This window comes from Heliangelus exortis, chromosome Z (genome assembly GCF_036169615.1).
Source record: "Heliangelus exortis chromosome Z, bHelExo1.hap1, whole genome shotgun sequence".
Classification (NCBI taxonomy): Eukaryota; Metazoa; Chordata; class Aves; order Apodiformes; family Trochilidae; genus Heliangelus; species Heliangelus exortis.
The window spans coordinates 34,527,426-34,547,555 of NC_092454.1; the positions used below are offsets into that span (position 1 = coordinate 34,527,426).

Here is a 20,130-nt window from a genome sequence, read left to right on the forward strand (position 1 = left end):
TGAAAACCTTTAAAAATACCCACAGTTTGGGTACAAACTTACTTTTATTTCCTAGCCAATGACAGACCCATACCTTCAGAGACTTCTATGGGTGGGTAGCTTTCATTGCACTTAGTACAAGTCTGTACTAATACTAACAATGACTAACAGACACTACCTTTTAAAATTTATTTCCACAGTGCCTGTTTATTAGAATCTTCATAGCAGCTAATTTGACTTGGAATTCATAGTGTGCCTTACTGGGACCTTGAAGAAGTTAAGACCCCTTACCATTCAGAAGGCAGGTCTCTAGAGAATACAGTCCATAGCATCCAAAAAGGCTACAGTCAAATGAAAAGGGCTGGGTGAGGGGAGAAAAGGAATAAATTTTACCAAGCTTTAACCAAGACACTAAAACAATCAGTCTAACTGTTGTGAAGACTTCCTTGAGAGAACATTCAGTTCAGATATGTAAATGTTTGAGTTGCATGTTAGAAACTAAGAGATTCTGTATTTCAAGTAAAATTTTACTGTAGTTCAACAAGAGATGAAGATTGACCTAAATTCTACAGTGAACCACTGAGTTATTTTTCCTTTTTTAACTACAATCAATATTTATCAGCAACTACTGTCAGCTGGTACAACAATTACTAACTTTCTTGTAAAACACTGTGGTGTAAACACTGTGAAATCTTTTGTATAGGAGGAATTCTAATTTTGTCAGAAAACACAGTAAGTGGAACAAGATTTATAGGTAAGGTAGACATTTTATTTTTTCTAAAGCAGTAAAAGGGAAATCGTAATTGTTGGCTTAATATAGCACACTACAGTGTTCCTGTATGTGTCCTCGGCACCTACTGTCCCCACCCCTCCCTGGTTGCCCTGCTTTTTTGTCCCACCTAAAAATTCTTTATCCAGAAGTACCATCTACCTCTTCTTTCAGCTGCCATCCCTCAGTTAACTCTGAGCATTTTGATAATTTTTATCTGAAATCTGCTTCTGTTTTGTACCAGAAAAATGGGATGTGTGCTTCAAGCTTGTCTTTTTATTTTCCTACTTACTTGTTTTTTCCTACATTGGACCAAATGATCTGATAGTATTGTCTACAAAACTAGCTTACCTGATCATCAGACTACTGCTAGAGAAAGTAACTGCTGCAAAAAGAAAACAAAACAAAACCTGAGAAGTCACGGTGGTGTGAACAGACAGATTTTAGAGGTTTAAAATGTGTACATTCAGATCAAGCACAGAAATACTGTGAATATGATAGCAAGATGACTAGTTTTGTAGAGGATGTGGTCTAACTCTCTTCTTGGATTTATGTTTGTGAAGTTGAGATACGTAGCACTGTGTGGCAAAAGTTTTAAGATACAGTAAATTGTGACAGTAAGTTAAGTACACAACCCTGGTTCTGTGTTGTGGAAAACAAATCAAACAGCAGATGGAGCTAATGGAAAATTTCTCACAGGTCCTGCAACCTTTGTTTTCTAAATAAATAGCAAGCAGAGTTCAGAGGGAAGGCATCTATAAAAAATGTTCCTGAAGATTTCACCCATACTCTCCAGTCAAAGTAACAACTTCCTGGTTTCTGCTTATTTGTTGAGGAAAGGGTCAGTTTCTGCCATTTTTTTTTCCAGCTATATCTCTTCCCCTCTGAGATGGAACAGAGGCAAATTATCTCCTCTTCTAAGACTGGTAGAAATTCAGATGCTTTGCCTTACCATCACATCAGCATTCTGGGGAAAAAAAAAAAAAAAAAAAAAAAAAAAAGTGCTGTATATTTAACATATTGCTTTGTTCTACTTACTGCCCTTTTTTGGAAATGAGGTTCTCATGAGCACTAGCCTGCAAAAAATTATTAGCTTTAGGTGCTGATAATTTCTAGTTGTGAAGGTTAGAATAGTGCAGGTACAGAACAGACAAATGGAAGGGTAAATGGGAATTAAAATCTTCAAGCACAGATAATTAGAACATTATGAGAGTTCAGTACTGCAGTCTCTTGTGGAAGCTGCACCTATCACTCAAGATTAATGGCATGTTAGTTTAAATGGTCACTTTGTTGTCCTGTCAGCATTATTTGAACTGTGGAAATAACTTTGTTTTGCCTGAAGTAAAAGCAGAATGGCATATACATTAAAATGTAAAGGGAAGGCAATATTCCTGTCATTGCAACAAAGAAGGAGAAATCTCTGACCTGATTTGGACTGCTGGTTAAATAAGAACATATTATTTTGTTCAGAAAAGACTTCCAAAATCCAGTGTCAGGTCTTGAGTACAGTTTTCTGTTAGTGCCAGCTACTCCATGAACGTGCCATAAGTGCTGACAAGCAGATCTGAAAACTGAAGTCCCACCTTTTCAGGACTCTCACTTGAAAATACCCAATATTTTTTTTTTTTTTTAATTTGAAGGTCTGATCATTTGTTTGTGAAAGGATGCAGCTGCTTTCCCATCACTGTACAGTGTCCTGCTCAGGTTTTACTGTATTTGAAAGAAGTGTACATAAATCTGCATTTAGTAGTGGATATGTAGGAACAGATGTTTGTAAAGTGTATTGGCAAAATATGAAGCCTACACCAACAGCAGGGGTACCACAAGAGGGTGTCATTTCCTTGATTTTCACAGCTACTGAACTTTGACAGTTCTGTGAGTGACTTCATCTGCAGAGGTGACTAGTCTCTAAAATTTGAAGGTGTTAAGATTATCAGCCAGACCTGTCTTTCTCTGTCACTGTGCTTCTGATCAAAATAAACAGGCTCTGAATTGAGAGCAAACATTTTTTCCAATGCCATTGTACTATACAGCAGCAGGCTGCAGCTGCCTGGTGTTCTCCCTCCAGGTTATGAACAAACAGGAAAAGACCACTTCTGGGTTGGTGGCTTAATGGCTAAGATCCTAAATCTTTATCTATAAATGCCCTCTTTCAGTAAGATAATGCCTATTTATTGCAACTGATCTAAGCACAGCAGTTTGTCCAGTAAACCACAAAGATTCATAATTTATGAGAACAAAATCACACCTTTTCCAACTAATTTCTAGGTAAATATTATACCAAAGATGCTTTGAAACATGAGTTTTGCCTCTAAAAGAGTTAATCCCTTATCCTAGAAATAAAAAACACAATAAAAATTATCCATGTGCAATGAATGGGACACAGAGATGGATGTTCAGATGTGATGGATCTTTCTTAGAGAAGCTGTCTACAGTTTTCATTAAGCTAAAAAGGCACTTCTTTTAAAACAAGGTCTACAGAACTTTTTAAAAAGCACTTGGTTATAAAAAAGAACTTCAATATTACATTCTGTGAGTTAGGTAACTGATTGGAGATTTGGAATTTTCTGATCACAAAAAAGAGCATATGTGAAAAAATTTTATTAGAAGTAATGTGATTTTTCAGCTTTCAAACTTGAACACCTATCCATAAGCACACCTATACTGTATGAACACCAATCCATAGGCATTGGTGTGGGCATTGGCTGAGGTGGAAGACCCGGAAATTGAAGTAGCTGAGATCACTGACTGACACTCTGCTGCACTTCATCAGTGGGTGCAGTTTGTACAGTAAAGATGCTGCTTCAGAACCAGTATGATGCCACTTAATATGTCATGTCTAAAGTTTTCCATACAATTATATTCTGTGTATTACCTCACTGCCACTATCTTTTTTTCTCACATTTTTCAAGGCATACAAAGTGTTGACGAAAGCTCTCATGAAGTCACTAGGAGCCTGGTGAGATCAGCAAGGACACAAACGCTACAATTTGTTGAAAAATTGGCAGGGAGATAGTGGTAGTGGCAGACAATGTCATTGGCTTCTTGCCTCTTGCACTGCTAGAAAACTAAATATATTGTTTCTAGTAAAACGAAACTACTTTGTCACTTTATAGCAGATTTGCCCATCTCTGTGTTTGACAGAGTAAAGATTAAAAGGAAGAAGCTAAGTTAAATTACTGTCTGACCTTGAGCAGCATTTCAAAAAGCAGGCTTTTCCTCAAATGGGAGTTTTAACTTCACTCATGGTGAAGTGTTGAAGAATTTGACAGTTTTTGAAAAGTGATCTTATATGTCTTTTACAAAACCATGATAAAAATACCAACAGCAGTAAACCAGTTTGTAACACTGCAATCTGTTTAAGTACTGGGAAAAGTAAGTTGTTTTTATTTAATAATCGATTTAATAATTAAAATGCTGTTTCATACTCTTAAGGGAGTTTCTCCCCCTGAAAAATGGCATGCTCAATCTCCAGCACTATTTCAGGAAGAGATTTTTCTAGACTGACAGTAATAAAGTTTTCTGGTGCACTAGGGGGCTCCAGGGTATCAAACTGAGACTTGAGAAGTTGAGGCGGCATAAAGTGTCCTCTCCTTTTCCCCAGGCGGGCAGCAATGATGTCATTAGGCCCATCCAAATGAACAAAGAGGATCTTCAGTGCTGTGTTTCCCTCTGGTTGCTCTGGCTGGTTGCTCTCAATGGCAGATGCACCGCTAGCTAATATATGCCTATACATCTTCTTAAGCGCAGAACAGGCCAGAACTGTATCTTGTCTGGAAGAGTCTTCTCTATCAAAAATTTGAAAATAAAAAATAAAAAAAAAAAAAAAAAAACAAACCACAAAGCATCCACATTAACAAAACAGATTTTAGTTCAACATATCATGGGAGACAAGCCCTGGATCCTTGCAGAGGACAGCCTTGGGAATAGGGGGATTTTATTTCATAATTTTTACAGGATTTTGAAGCCAAATTTCCAGTGCAGGTAAAGATCTGTTCTGAAAGTGGGGACAGGCTATCCAACCTCCTGGTAAAATTTCAGTCCTGAACACCTTCTTTATTAGCCACTGTTCCTTCCTAAATTAAAATCAATTCTAGCACAAGGAAGTGGCATGATGATTTCCTTCACTGCATATCACGGCAGCAACTGAATCTCCATACCAGCTCTCAGCCATTATCTATAAAATTACTATACAAATCTGTCTCAAAAGTAAGTGTCTGCTGAAGAGCACACAGGCATGTTTTTAAATAAATAGGTATATTTCCAACATCTGTTTTTTACTGTCTCAGTTTTAACTGTAATCTTAAATGTGGTGTTTCATGTAACCATACTTGTTGGCAGCACTGCATATATGCCCATTTCAAATTATATAAGGGGTTGGATGCAAGTAAATCGGTGCCTTGAACATGGATTTTTTTTTTTAATGGCAAGGTTTCTTAAAATAAAGCAAGCATTAAACAGTGGGTGTGTCTGTTCCACTGAAAAGCAAATCCAAAATTAGCTGTCTCTATGAAGAGTGACTGAAGTGTCTGCCTAAGAAAAGACATTCTGTAATCAAAATGGGGTATAAATAAACCTATTGAAAAATCATGCTGTGGTCATCAGATTTTCATTTACAGGGAAGTTAGAAGTTTTAATGCCTACGATTACCACCTAGGTAAGCCAATGCCAACTTCAGGTACTTAAAAGTACCAGTAATTAAACATGAGCATTAGGGAATTTTATACTTCATTTTGCAGTTTCTGGAGCTGGGCAGGGTCCTTGGGCTACCAGGTAGTATAAAGCAATGGATCCAGCATAACAATCCAGGTGAATTTCACAGTGAATTAGCCTATGCTCCAGGTAATACATGCTCACCCAATGTGCACAAGGAACTAACAGCTGCTGCTTAAAGACAGAGTAAACAGTCTCTGCTCTCCCAGCCTTTCCTGGAAGATGCTTGGCCCTTTGCTAGATGCTCTCTAGTATGTCCTTGTGTCTCCTGTAATGCACAGCCCAGAACTAGACACAGCACTGCAGATGTGGCCTCACCACTTCTGTCAACATGGCAATACTTCGTCTAATCATTGGTCTACCTTGCAAGACAAGCACATTTCTGGCTCATGTTCAACTTGGTGTTCACCCAGGCACCTCCAGATCCTTTTCTGCAAAGATGCTTTCCAGCTGTGTGCCTCTCAGTGTCTGGGGTTGTTCCTCCCCAAGGGAAGAGTTAGTACTTCTTAAACTGCATGAGGTTCCTGTCAGTCCATTTCTACAGCCAAGGCCAAGGTCCCTCTGGATCAGCCACTCCTCCCAGTTTGGTGTCTATTGCATACTGAGGGTACACTCTGCCCCATCATCTGGATCATTAATGGAGATGTTAAACATGACAGGACCCAGTATTGAACCCTGGGATACACTGCTAGTTACTTGCATCCAATGAGACTTCCTCTGCAGCCTCTGCACCTGGCTGTTTGTCCAGTTTTGAATCCACCTCACTGTCTGCTCATCCAGCTCTTGCTTCCATCAGCTACGCCATCAGGATCCCTTGCCAGATGGTGTCAAGCAAACTTGACACCATATCTTCCTCAAACAATATTTTGCAACATTTTATCCTACCGTCATTATTGGTGTATTTTTTGGTTATATCCTTTGTTAGTAAATTATGTCAGATTTATTACTGAACTGGATCCTTGAAATTACTTTTACACACACAGTAGAAAAACAACTCTCATAGGCAGTGATTTTCCCAACACTGTTATTTGAGGATTTTTATCCTACTACATTCATTTCTGCTTTGAAATGCAATGGGGAAAATACGTTTGGTACATTTTTTGTCTTTAGCTCAAACTTTTAAAAGGTGTTCTCTTACCTCCTTAGTATATCATGCAATGCACAAAGCCAGGGAATCCTATCCTAGAAGGAAAACGAGTTAGTATGAAATTATTTATGAAACTGACTTTAAACAACTGCTTCTAACATCTAAAGCACTTGACTAGAGATAAAAATTAGCATTAAACTGTACAGTGAGTTCAATTTTGATATTTTCTCCCTTATGTAGATTTGCTACCACTGCCTAAAGGCTAATGAGATGTGCTAAACATATTATTAATAATAAATTGTTTAGTGGAACAGTACTTCTTCTATTACAGATACCTAAAAGTATCTGATGGAAGTTAAAAGGTATTTATGTGTAGCATGCACCTTGTAAAACTCTGAAGGAAAATCAACTCTCTTGCCTCTGTTATACTGTTCAAATGTACAGCCTGTACCCAAGATTTTGAATCAAAGCTGATGTTTTCAGGAACAGGCAGATCTTAATTTAGTTGCCTGCAATAACTTAATTATATCATTTTTATGTCAGTAGCATTCGCAAATCAATATAATCACAGCAACAATTTTGCAACACCTTTGCTCAGCAGTCAAAAGCAATGTGAGTAATTGGTCAGGTTCTCATTATAATCTTGTTTTAAATTTTAAGCTATCACAAACTTTCTTATACCTATTGAGTACTGAACAATTGCGCCCATTTCATCTTTCAAAGCTGTTACTGCTAGGTGAGCAGAACAAATGGTAACACAAATAAATAAATACAAATTTTTTACTGTTACTGTAATTACAGAGTAGCCTCCAACCAGCATTCGAGAAAGCCCTCACAATTTTCCATCTGGTCTTTCAACAGGGAAGCTTGCCTCTTCCTGGGCACCATACACCAGTGGCTTAGCAATTCAGTAGTGCAGTGCTGCTTTAGATGACATCCCGGCTCATTTGAACTTTGAACCACTAGCGAAAGAACAAAGTTCTTAACAAGAATCTAGAATGTTTTTTTTCAGTGTATAGAGAATGTTTTGAAGAACTCACTAGTTTACCTTCTAGATATTTCCCTGAGTTCAAGAGGTATCATAACTTTTTTTTTAAAATTTACTCAACTCTCCAAAAAGTGTACTGTAAAACAACACTTACAGTCACTCTTTAGGCTGAGCAACAGGTTGAAGGGACGAAAGTACGTGGTAAGTAGGTGTGCATAAAACAGAAGGCTAAGGAGTAATCACTGCAGTAAGTGAATGTGATGATATCTCTTCTTCAGTAGAGGCATTTGTTTGTCTTCATGAGTTCAACTCAAGCTTCAACTCTGAATATTGATGTAGAGCTCTCTGGCAAATTCTGAATCAGCACCAAGCCACTTTTGAGCTACCAAGTACACTTGACAAACTGTTTTCTAATGCAGAATCTTGTAACACAAGAAATCTCCTCCTCTTACCAGCTGCAGACCTATGAATGCAGACTATGTTTACAGTTACCCTGGTCTACACAAAGCACTATCAACTTTAATGCGTTGTGCCAGGGGCTACAAACAACATGTGTTGATGACTGCTCTTCTAGGGTTTACACAAGGTACCTCATCATTCAATGGTATTCCTTCTGCCATCTTCTTTCTGTTCTCTGGAGGATGATAGTCGTCTCCATCATAGAATTTCCATCCCAGCTAAGAAAAAAGAAAAGTAAAATTATGGATCGCTCGGTCACACTAGGTGAGTTAATAAGCTAATACCAGAACGTATGAAGAAGACACCAGAGAAATTACAGGCCTCTTACACCACATTATGAATCACCTTTTATGTCAAGATGATTAGGAAAAATTACAAAGTCAGCTTAGCAGCAGCAACAGCTGACGCATCAGAACGCTAAGGTAAAGTCCGCGTAGGCTGCCCCGCGCCGCTGCCAGCCGCCCCAGCCCAGCCCAGCCCGGGGGGACAGCAGGCCGCCCCGCCGAACCGCAGCGTTGACACCGCCTGCGCACACCCGCGGCATCTCGAAGCGGGGCAGGGAGCTCCCCGCGGCAGCGGCAGCGCCGGCCGAGGCAGACCTGCCCGCAGGCGGCCGTACCTTCTCTGCCAGCCGCGACCCGACCGTGGTCCTGCAGGGAAGCACAAAGAGCCGGTTATAACCTCCCGGGCCCAAACCCCCCTCACGGACAGGATCCGCCAAGACGGACCCCCCCGGCCCGGGGCAGCAGCCGCAGTGCCGGCCCCCGGTCCTGCTCCGCCCCCCCCGCCCGCCACCTACTTCCCCGAGCCGCTCACGCCCATCACCACCACCAGCACCATGGCGAGCGCGTCCGCCCGCCCGGCCGCTCCGCTCCTCTTTCCTCCTCTTTCTTTCTTTCCTTCTCTTCCGCCACAGCCCGGCCCGGCCCCCTTCACGGCGAGGCAGGCGTGCAGGGGCCGGACCGCCGGCTCCGGGCGCAGAGCGGCGGCGGGGAGGGCCGGGCCGGGGCGGGGCCGCGGTGGACGCACCGGAGGCGGCCCTTCTCGGCCCGGCAGCCTCGCCCCGTTAAGTCCTGCGGGATGCTCCTTGCACAGAAGTTCCCATATGTTCCACCTGACCCTCCCTGCCCGCCCTCTTCCTGCCGGCTCGGGCGTGTGTCTCCCGGTGGTCCCCAGCGCCCTGCTCACTGCACGGGTGTCGGTGACATCCGAACCCAGCCAAAACAGTAATTCGTGCCATGCGTGTTAAAGGTCTGCTTTAACGACTGCTGGACGCTCTTTACCCTTTGCTCACGAGGGCCCGGCTTTAAAATGTATTTAACCCATTAGCCATCAGGTGGCTAAGGCTGGTTTAGTATTTTTTAAGGCTTAATTAGCTCACAATCGTAGGTTGTGGAAGTGCTCTTAAGACACCAAGTATTCTTGCTATCAGCGCGTAGGTATTTCGGATCTAGCAGTGTTTTTGCTCCTGCAGGATGAGGTGCAGTGAGGCTACCGAGCAGCGCCGTGGACTTTGACGGCGTGGGGAGCAGCACTGAGGGTGCCTGCGGGAGCTGTTCCACCCGCGGGATGCGAGAGACCACGGCCCGAGACCCGCGTTCGGGTACGGCAGGAAAAAACTGCTCCTGGTGGTGGGCGTTTATTTTGCAGTCTCACCAAGAAAATTGGTGTCGGTTGCAGCCTGTCTTCTGTTTGTTTTCAGCTGTCTCTCTTAAAATGTATCTTTATGGGATCACTTCGTATCACTTACGCTGCCTAGAGCGCTGCAGCATGGTAGTAGCTGAGGAAGCTCTGCACTTACCAAAGGCTCTGGTGATGGGCTCTTTACGGGAAAGGTTGCAGTCTATATAGAGAATACGAGTAAATATGGGTGACAACACAATATCACAATATGCAAGTGGAGCAATAATGCTATTTGTTTGGTTTGGGGGTTTTTGTTTTGATTTTTTTTTGCAGTTTTTTTTCTGTTGGTTTGGTTTTTTTTGTTTTTGTTTTTTTTTTTTTGGTTGGTTGGTTTTGTCTGGTGTGTGTGTGGGTTTTGTTTTGTTTTTCGTTTTTGTTTGGTTTGGGTTTTGTTGGGGTTTTTGTTTGGGTTGGGTTGGGTTGGGTTTGTTTTTTTTTTTTAGGCACACGTCATGGCTGCAGGATGTCCTAGACCTGCAGCTCAAACTCCTGAATGATTGCTACATGATTAGCAAGTTATGTACTGCTGTAGACACTGTGTTTCTCTCACACAGACCATGTATGCTCTGTATGAGTGGCAACGTCGCTTTGCCCTTGCAGGGTGGCTATGACAGAGGCTCTCGGACTTCTGCAGATTGGTCTGAACTGGCACTGCAGCTGAACACCCAAGTGTCTGGAAATTCCAACCCAACGTCTATGTATTATTATACACAATTTACGGTGGAAACATAGGAGCTGAGCTCAACCATCTCATAATGCTACCAGGGGGAAGGATTAGCAGGTACCTAGAATAAATGGCCTGATGTTTGGAAGGGAAGAAGTTTCTTGCAAAAACGTCAACACCAGTTGGACTTCAAGGATGACTATATAATTTTTTATATATGTTCCTCTGTAGCCATGGCAACCACCTGCAAATGCCTTAGAGGCCACAGCTACCACTGTGGAGTAGTGCATAGTAAGTATGTTCATAAGATTACAGCTACGAAGTTTTTCCAGAATAGGCAGTAGGGATAATTCTGAACACATTGACTTAATGTCACTTGTACACTCATGGTTATTTGATATAATATAATGGATTTATCCATGGTTAAAGAAAATTTTATCTTAAAATCACGGCTTTTTAACATCTTCACAAGTACGTTGTCATACAGATTACAAAATGTTATACCTTGCTTATTTATCCATGGCTTCATGCTGCTGCTTGAGGAATTGTGGTCTGAAAGTTTAAAAAAGATCTTAAATGAACATATTATTAATCTTACTGATCTACCCAGTTAGTTTTAACTCTTTCTTTCTACAATTTATCTTCCAATTTCTCTCCAAATAGAGGGATAGGTATAAAACAGCTTATATTTTTCTTCAATTAAAAATATTTTAATGGGCACAGCCATAACAAAAGACATGTATGGATATATGAAAAGTTGATTTTATGAGAAAACATTTCCCTGTTTTGATTATATATATTGGATTTCCTCCTTTTTAATTTCCTGTAAGGAAAGCCTGTCTAGGTGATTGCAAAATATCTTATTCATTACTCTGTACAGAAAATAAACCAAACAAACAAGCACAAAATTTTATTTAGAAAAGAGATCTGATAGTGTTGGTGATTGCTAGTGAAATAAATTAAGCTTGTTTCTTCTTTCCGAGTTTTTTACGTTAGCTTCTCCTTTGAAGGATAAGTATCAGGTAAGCATGTTATATCACTAGTTGCTCAAATAGAAGACCTTCTCCAAAATGAAGAAGATAGATTCAAATCTAGTTTCTGAAAGTGAAAGGGGTAATGTGACCTTATGTGAATGGAGCCTTGGAAAAAATTATCAGAAAGTACATTGTGTCCCAGTCTGCATGCAATTTTATTTTCTTTGCAGAAAGCTATTCTTTAAATAACTTTAGAAATGATAGATGGGCTTGCATATTTGTTTTTATTGTTATCTGTCCCTTATAATTTAATTGAGGTTGGAGCTGCCTCTATTTCACATACTTATTAAGAGTTTCTTTAAAAAGACCTTCCAAATTACTAGGCTAGTACTAGGCTCAGTCCTCAAATTACTAACAGACCAGAGTGACTCCTTAAAGGTGGCCAGTGACCGAATAGAAATTATGTTGTAATAGCAGTATGATTGTGCTAAAGTAATTGAATTTTCCTCCATCTTTTCAATTTCCTGGCTGACTAATCTTGAAGCAAGGGGAAATGTTTCATTCTGATGAGAGTTCTTGGGACCTTCACATGAACAAATCCCCAGAATGCCTGCAATTGCTATGACCCTGGAAGTTTCATCTGAATTGCTATCCCTTGTCCCAGAATTATAACCTTAATTGCTGTGTCACATGAGTACTTGAGATTTTGTTAACATCAAGAGCAACTGACTGCCTCGCCTACAATGCACACCCAATCACTTTTGTAACCAGATTGTCACAGTTTTGTTCAACTTGAATCCTACAAAGTAGAGAAAACATCTGTTTCTCTGTTTGACAGCCTTTTTTCAGAGTGCATAGTCTGGCATTTTATAAAAAGCTCCATGCCAGCCTGGTGTGATGTATTTTGTATTGATACACTATTTTATATTGGTGCAATTGCAGGAAGTCTTGCCAGTATTTCTCTTTTACTCAAGCCAGGGCCAAAAACTGTGAGCATCCATTGAGAGCTCTACAGGCAGTAGTGTGTGTACTCAGCAGATGCTCCAGCAGGGAGGGGCAAAGGAGAGGGAGAAATCTAATCAAATCGCACAAACACAAGAGTCTGTAGTCATTGTAAAGGAGGCAATTGTTTTCAGACTTCCTGTTGGTGTGGTTCATGTGATTGATGCAGATATAATTCATGTTAGGAATCAGCTGGAGAAATGATTGAATAAAAGTCAGCCAAAGGGTTAACTGAACATGATCACTTTGTGTACACTTCAGTATCCACTCTATGTGTTTAATTAAGTTTTAGATCCAAAAAGATACATAGACCCCTTTAATTTGGGTTGAATAGGGATTTCCCTTCCAATCTGTCCTAGTCACAGACAAAATGAATACTTTTGCCACTTACTATTTCTTTAATAATGTGAAGGAGCACCATATTAGTCTTTTTCATTTAATGATATATGTACATCTTATGGAATTTATTCTGATGCTGTCATCTCACTGAAGACCATTTGCCATGACTGGTACATTTGCCTTCTCTCTAGCATTTAAAATTCACGTTATTTCCAATGTTGGCAGAATACATAACTTGATTCTGGAGCTCTGATGTTGTTGTATAGAAAGAAGTTTGTTTTGATTCATTCCGGAGTACATTTACAGAACTGAAAGAGGAGACAATGTAAATGTCTTCTGATGATTTATTTATTATATTTAAAAACAGGAGACATGAAACTAGAATGGTAAAGGATGAAGAGTCAAGAATTAAAACGCAAAAAAACCGTCTCAAAAATATCTACCAGAAAGCCCATCATGTCCTTCTATACCCAGAAGAATTTCCCAGATACTGTATTTTCAAATACTTATTTAAATGGATTTTACTGTAATTTATGGCTTTTTGGAATATTTTCAGCACCTCTCTGAGCCTCTCTGGCTTGACTAATTGTCTGATTCTGAATTTGTGGAATTCAGTAAAGCTTTATCATATACTTAAATTACTTTTTAATAATATTAGAGAAGGGTAACATGAAATATAGATGAAAGGATTTTACTTTTCTGATGTTATTTCTTACCATATCTGCTTCCTCCCCAAAGATATGAGGAAGGGTCTATTGTATACAGAATATTGCCAAATTCCAATTAGAAAATAAACATTTTTACCCTGATTCCTAATGGAAACTTACAGTGGCGTAATGGTGAACTACTGTAAAGTACACAAACCTCTAAAAGCTTGACAGTAACACCCAACATCATGGACATCTGTTTCTTATAAAAGCAAGGGCTCAGACACACTGAGTGCACTCGACTGCCTCTATCTTAAAGGGGAGAAAGACTGCTTTTCAGGCACCTAAGGTTCATATGTGTGTAGAATTTTAGGGGCTCAAAGTAATTCCTGGATATATATTGACAGTAAATACAAGTTAGAAAGTGTTAATAAAATGTCCTCACTGTGAGTGGTCATCAAGAGAGCCTGTATTGTGGTGCTCTGTTGGTCCCAGTTAGTCCTCATTATTAAGTAAATCAGCTTAAAACTGTGGCTGTGTTAATCAAAACTGTAACAATAACTAAAAAAAAATGTTCTATGCAATGCAAAGTCAGTCAATACACTGTCTGCAATTCTTGCCTTTTGATTGTACAGTAGATATTTGAGGAAGTGAGGAGAACTTAGTACAAAGTGGCTCTCTGACCAGAGGATTTCCCAGTATTGGAAAAAAACCCAGCAATTTGATGAATATGTCAAGCTTTTAGACATTTAGCATCAGTAAATCAAACTGAAGCTGCTACAGGTTTAAAAAATACATTAAGCATTTGTACATGCAACTTGATCCCATTTATTCAAACTGAAGTGCAGAGCCTTAGACTACAGGGTTCATGAACTAAGTAGTACATAATTTTTAATTTTCCACTTTTTGGTACAAAACCCCCAGGTAAGTGATTTGGGAATGACTTTGTTTCTTTTAGGTGACATGAATATGTTCTCAGCTTGACTGCAAAGCTGACAGAATGACAAAATTAACTGAACCTAGCTATAGGTGAAAGGAAGAATGCAATACCATATTGTAGCCTGTACATGTCCTAGTTTTTGTATAGAAAAGCCTGAGAAAACATCAACCTAAGAGTTAATTACACATAATTCTAATCACAGAATCTGTTGTTAATTAATTTTTGTTTTTCTAGCAACAACAAAGAAAATACTATAGTATGCTTATGCAATGGCTAGTTGACTCACGTTTAGGAAAATTAATATATGAAAGCAATGGAAGATTATTTTCTTTTTACATGGTTACTTACATTTTTTTAATCTTCCTTTTAAAGGCTACATCAGTGTAATCCAGAGTAAATCTTTTGATACCAATTCCAGAGTTGCACAAAAGTCTTACCAAATTTAATTCCATGTAAGAAGTCAAAGTCTGTTTTCTCTCATTAAAATTTCTGCGGGTCACATGACCAAAATAAATGCTTTGTAACTTAAGGACACCTGAGAAGTGCACCTTTATTCAAGATCTATCTATCTAAAAGTCTTGCTGCATAAAATAATATTTTATTTATCTGTCATGTCAAGAGTATAAAAAAATGGGAAAACCACAGTGGTTTCAGTCCAGAGTAAGAGCTAGAGCTGCAGCAGTGTGATCCAAAAGTGACTGTGAAAGTCAAGGAGTTATATCTGATCCTCAGACCCAGAATATTGATGGATCTTTCTCCCTGGGTGTGGAAGGCTGCTGATGCATGTAGTACTCATGGTGCTCACAGGCCACAGGCACATGCAGTTTGGAGTAATTTCAGCGTTACTGTGGGGGCAGACTGGAAATAAAGAAGACCATAGACTTAAGGGAAGACATTTTTATTTTCTTTAGTCTATTAAAAAAGAAACCAAACATAGTTAAAGAGAACATCAGGAAAGTTATGCTGTTTCTATGCCTGCCTAAGTGGGAGTAGGAATAGCTTCTCCAGGATTACCTTGTCACTTTGAAGATTTCTGGCCTCCATTGGAATTACAGGCTCTGCAGCATATTTATTATTTTATCTTCTCATCTTGTATTTGTGCCCTAACACCTAGGCTGTAGAAGTTACATACTCTGTATTTCAACATCACTTACAAAAGCAACAGCACTCAGCAGTGTAGAACCATTAAGTGGAAAGCACTTGAAGCCTTAGTGCAATGTAGCTACCTGCTGGCTTTGGAAAGTGACAGAGAGAAAAAAGATATCTTGAAGTGCTGCTCCTGCAAGTCAGTCATAAGCTTACTATTACAGAGCAGTAACTGATCAATATTTTGGAAGTATGCTTTCTTAGTGTCTCTGGTGTTCTGGTTTTTTTTTTGGTTTTTTTTAGTACACATCTCTTCTGCATTCATCCTGCCTTCATTCTGCATTGTGACTTGTGACTGTACTTAGCTCTTACACCACAGAAGCTCTCATATGCAAGGAAGTTTGGCAACAAAGGTAACTGCAACTTTTAATCCTGTCCTTATTAGGTCTTACATAATTAAAGAGCTAAATCAGTAAAGAGCAATTGTCCTTCGAGTAATTTGGAAAGGAATTAATGACAAAGATCAGAAGCTATAAAGTGACCTGTATCAGAAACGGAATATTGCTGCATATTAATATTTTAAAAACATGGTGCTAATTGTTTTAATAACAGGCTTTGGGTGGAGGTTAGATGCTGGCAAGATTAACAAACTTGAAATACCTGTTGCATATGATACATGTTTTTCCTGTACTACTAAATTTTTTTTACAAAATTTACTAGGAAGCTGACTTACATCACGTGCAAAGCAGAATTTTCATTTGCTGGACTTCACCTTGGTTTATGCAAATTGGGTATTGTGTAAAAATCTGATTGCTCACATGGACCCCAATTTTGCATATCATTCCTGGTTGGAAAAGTGCTTTAAATACACTTCAGACAGCTACCAACACAGAAGAACGATGTAAAATTTGAAATGTATGATGGGAGTATTGAAAATCAGAATAGCCCCCAAAGAAGAAAAGGAATTATAAAACCAGCCAAAACTGGTCTAAGAACATTCGGCTGTTTCAACATGCATGTGCAGCAGCCATGAAATCAGAATGCTACTGCAAGCAAATTCTACCAGTTGGCATCCAAACTCTAACCACTAACAAAAATGTTATAAAAGAACATGCCAAATAGTTGTGTAGTGGATTATTTCTCTGAGCACTCAGAAAGCAAGGCTTTTGGCATGCTGAGAGCTCTTCAAAGTCTTGCTATGGAGAGCTTGATGGACTAGCTTCCTGGTAACTGATGCTAATGTAGTTTTTGTTTGTTGTATGATTACTGTTGGCATTACAGTAATTCTCAAATTTACTCGTTTTCATCTTTTCTGCAGAGATGAGGTTTAAAAAAATGTGACTATCTGGTGAAACATTAGACTAGATTTTTGACTGGGCCCTTGCTAAACAGTAATTTAGATGAATACTGTTAGAGAGAGGAGCTGTTCAGGCTATAGGAAGGCGTTATATCTTTTCTCCCTCCACCAACACTGTTTTCAAATACACCTTTACATACCTGAAAATGTATACTTGAAACTTTTTTTTTTTTTGAAGGGCAGGTGTGCATTGCTTGATTCTTTGTCTATGCTCAAATACAGTAAGGAGGGCAGAGCTCTGATCTTCAGCTTCATCAAGAGATGCAGAGTATCTATATCTGGATTACTAAGTCCCTGGTTTGGGAATTTTTAAATTAATCTCAGGCTGAGCAGATACATGGATGTGGCAGCCACCCTGCATTCAGTAAGAGACAATCAGATTCCTGTAGGTGCTGAATTAACAGCAGACATCTGAAACCATCAGTTGTGTCAGATGCAAAACCTGATAGTCTTTCAGCAGTGTCAGATGCAGGCTTTCTCTGGAGCTACTAACAAGCCTGGTACCTTACTGCATGAATTATGTGACAGCAACTAGAGAGAACCAGTAATGAGAGAAGCATTTGGGAAGAAACATGGTCCTCAGAAGAGAGAGACTCCTTGGAGAGGCTTAACTGGAAACCCTGAGAGAGTACACTGTCTGCTGTAGTTTTTCTGACAATGGTGTTTGGAAAACAGAACTGGCTCTATGTTCCCTGAAAAGTGTTCCAAATAAATGTTTCAGTCGCTACTGGTAAACGCTCCTACCTACCAAGTTGCTACCTTGGCAAGTCCAGTGGACCATAGCAATCATCTCACTGACTTTGCACAATCTGAACCAAAGGCTGTGAACTGACATTTGCCTTCATGGTAGCTGTCGTGTGAGGATTAAAATAAATGTAAAATTTGTTCCAGTGAAAGCAGCTTTGAATGGTGGTATTGTCCAACACAGTTTAACTCTGAAAAATGCTGATTGATATTTTAGCTCCCCGGTGACATCTGCCAGAAGTTTGCTAAGAGGTTTATACAGTAAATTCAACCCATCAGTCTCTAGAACTGAGTATTGTACTGTTCTTCCCACACTTCTGAATCTTTGCACAAGTTTCTAAACTTCAGCAGTGGCAGAAAACTCATACTTCTAACTCACCCCTGCTTCTTGTACAAGCCATGTTGTAACTACCCCTGGAAATTTGGAGGCCAGCAGGACCGCCAGTACTGTGCAATCTGTGATACATCCCTACAGACTTCAATAGGACTTCAGGTCTTTTTTCTGGGCTAATACATCACTGATAACTCTGCATTTTTCAGTTAATTTGGAGTGAAAGCAGGTTTGGCTTACAATAGATTTTTTTCCTTTGAAGTGCAAACATGAAAATCCTGAGTACCTAGAATATTGCTGTCAAATAATGGCATATTTTACAGGTCTTGTAGGCTTCTCATTCATACAATGACTATGTGATGTTTTTGTAACATAAAAGGAAGAAGAAAGCCTATGTGAGGTAGTTTCAGCTTTTGGCTTAATTTTGCCCTCATTGCAACCAGTAGAACTTCTGCAATTTAAACATTTTTTCTCTGTAAATGATGTATCTTTAAGTACTCTTATGGCCTGTTAATACAGTAATAGGCATTATTTAAATATGCACTAATATTTTATATACAGTTTTCTAATTATTGGTGTAATATTCATATGTAAGTAATCTTTCATTTCAAGATGCAAATATCCCCTATTTCCTTACAACTGTTTTCTGCTATAAAGTGAAATCTATTTTTTTCTCCTTCCAAATGTTTACTTAAGGTAGAAACAAATGCATGCTGTTTGTGTGGGGTCTCCGTTTGTATAACAATCGATGAGTTTGTGTTCACATTTTGACTGCTGCCTGGTATGCCCAGCTTTATTCATTGCTAGTACAGCTTAGCTTCTGGATACATTTCACACAAGAACAGTGTCTGTCTCAAAGGCAATTCCACTGAGCAAAGTGAAGTATATGCACAAAAAAATTGGGGCTTTTTTATGAACAAGCTCTTTGGCTGGTGAACAGGGTCCTCCAGAAGCCATCCAAATCTTCTGTATAAAGGGACCTCTAGGAACCTAGGAAGCGAGCTTTCCTGTGGACCTTGTGCCCTTGAAAGAAAAACTCACATTTCCCTGACAATGGCAGCCTGCTCCCTGAAATACTGTTTCATTGCTAGCTCAGCCTCACCCTTTCCCCTTCAGGATATGCTCTGGAGATGTCCAGATCATCTGTCTTCAGATGAAATAATTTAGAGCTGGAAATCCTAATCCTATTGTGGAAGGGAACTGAGTCAAATCTAAACTGTACTAGACTTCATCAATTTTAATGAAGTTCCTTGTTTGCTTTGGGCACTGTGCTCTCTGAGAGTGATCACCACACCTAGCTGCTGTACAGGCTGTCTGGCTGGGCTGTGAGAACCTTGTGAGAGGCCCATGCCTGAAGAGATAGGCAGGAGTGTGCCTGGGGGAAGGAGGTTAGTGTGTCACACAGGGCATCCCTGTGGGGATAATGAGTGCTGTATCTGCTCTGCCCATGGTGGAACCCAAGGTCTGGCCCAAGGCAGGTGTGTTTACAGCTGCAGCAATTGCATTTATGGATTAATCTTTGAGTATCTGGAAATATTTATGTACATATATATGTATGCATGTATACTTGTTTAAATGACAAACATAAATTAAAGAGGGAAAGCTGCTTTGATGATCAGTCACTAGAAGGAAACCCCTTCACTATTATATTTTGTAATATGGCTTCATACAAAATTACCCAGAAATCGAAGTACTAATCAAGCTCATTAGTGCTCCCTACTGTCTGAGTCTAACTTCATATATGGTAGCAATACCACAGGAATAAATAGGAAGTATAGGCTACTGTCTTTCATTCCATCCAGACGTACTCAGCCCACACCAGCTTAATTCAGTGACCAGTTAGATAACGATGAGAATGCAGCCATTGTGTTGAGTGGTGACAGTCCCGAGAAGGATGAATCTCAAATTAATTTTAAGCACCTGTCTACCCATCAGCATTTGTTCTTGCAGCCATAATTACCTGGTATGAAGAACTACTAAACCGCAGTGTGAAGCCAAGTGAGTACTTGGACAGATGTGTCTCTACATCATGCTGTGGTCTATGCACAAAGAGCAGTAGCTGGTAACTCTCCACCGAGTAATCAGTAGATAGATGTAGAAACAGTGTATCTTTATTCCTTTTTTTTTTTTTTTAATAGCACATAATCTATTAGTAACTAAACTGAATTGATCTATACATTGCTCTGTGTTTTCTAGCACTGACCAGAAATTCTGGAAGTACCTGACTTTGGAGGTCATCTATCCAAATCCTAGATGCATAAGGTTTTTTTTTTGCCTCCAAGATATGGTGAAAAGAGGTGCATTCAGTCAAATATGGATGTTCAAATAGATTTGTGGGGTTTTCTGTATAATTTGTAATGATATGTTT

At 39.5% G+C, this 20,130-nt stretch overlaps 1 protein-coding gene across 4 annotated transcripts; it reads right to left on the reverse strand.

The window, feature by feature from the left end:
- Positions 1-4,106: 4,106 nt before the first annotated feature.
- Positions 4,107-9,008, reverse strand: IDNK (IDNK gluconokinase). 4 transcript variants are annotated; one of them, XM_071732112.1, is made up of 5 exons: positions 8,795-9,008; positions 8,341-8,645; positions 8,127-8,213; positions 6,600-6,643; positions 4,107-4,536 (listed from the first exon to the last, which is right to left on the reverse strand). In XM_071732112.1, exons 3-5 carry the CDS (start codon positions 8,154-8,156, stop codon positions 4,179-4,181), a joined length of 432 nt encoding a protein of 143 aa, XP_071588213.1. In that variant the 5' UTR covers positions 8,157-8,213; positions 8,341-8,645; positions 8,795-9,008; the 3' UTR covers positions 4,107-4,178. The 4 variants fall into 4 exon arrangements, with proteins under 4 accessions (XP_071588213.1, XP_071588212.1, XP_071588211.1 ...); XM_071732111.1 differs by having other exon boundaries at positions 8,615-8,645; positions 8,833-9,007; XM_071732110.1 differs by having other exon boundaries at positions 8,615-8,645; positions 8,795-9,007.
- Positions 9,009-20,130: the final 11,122 nt, after the last annotated feature.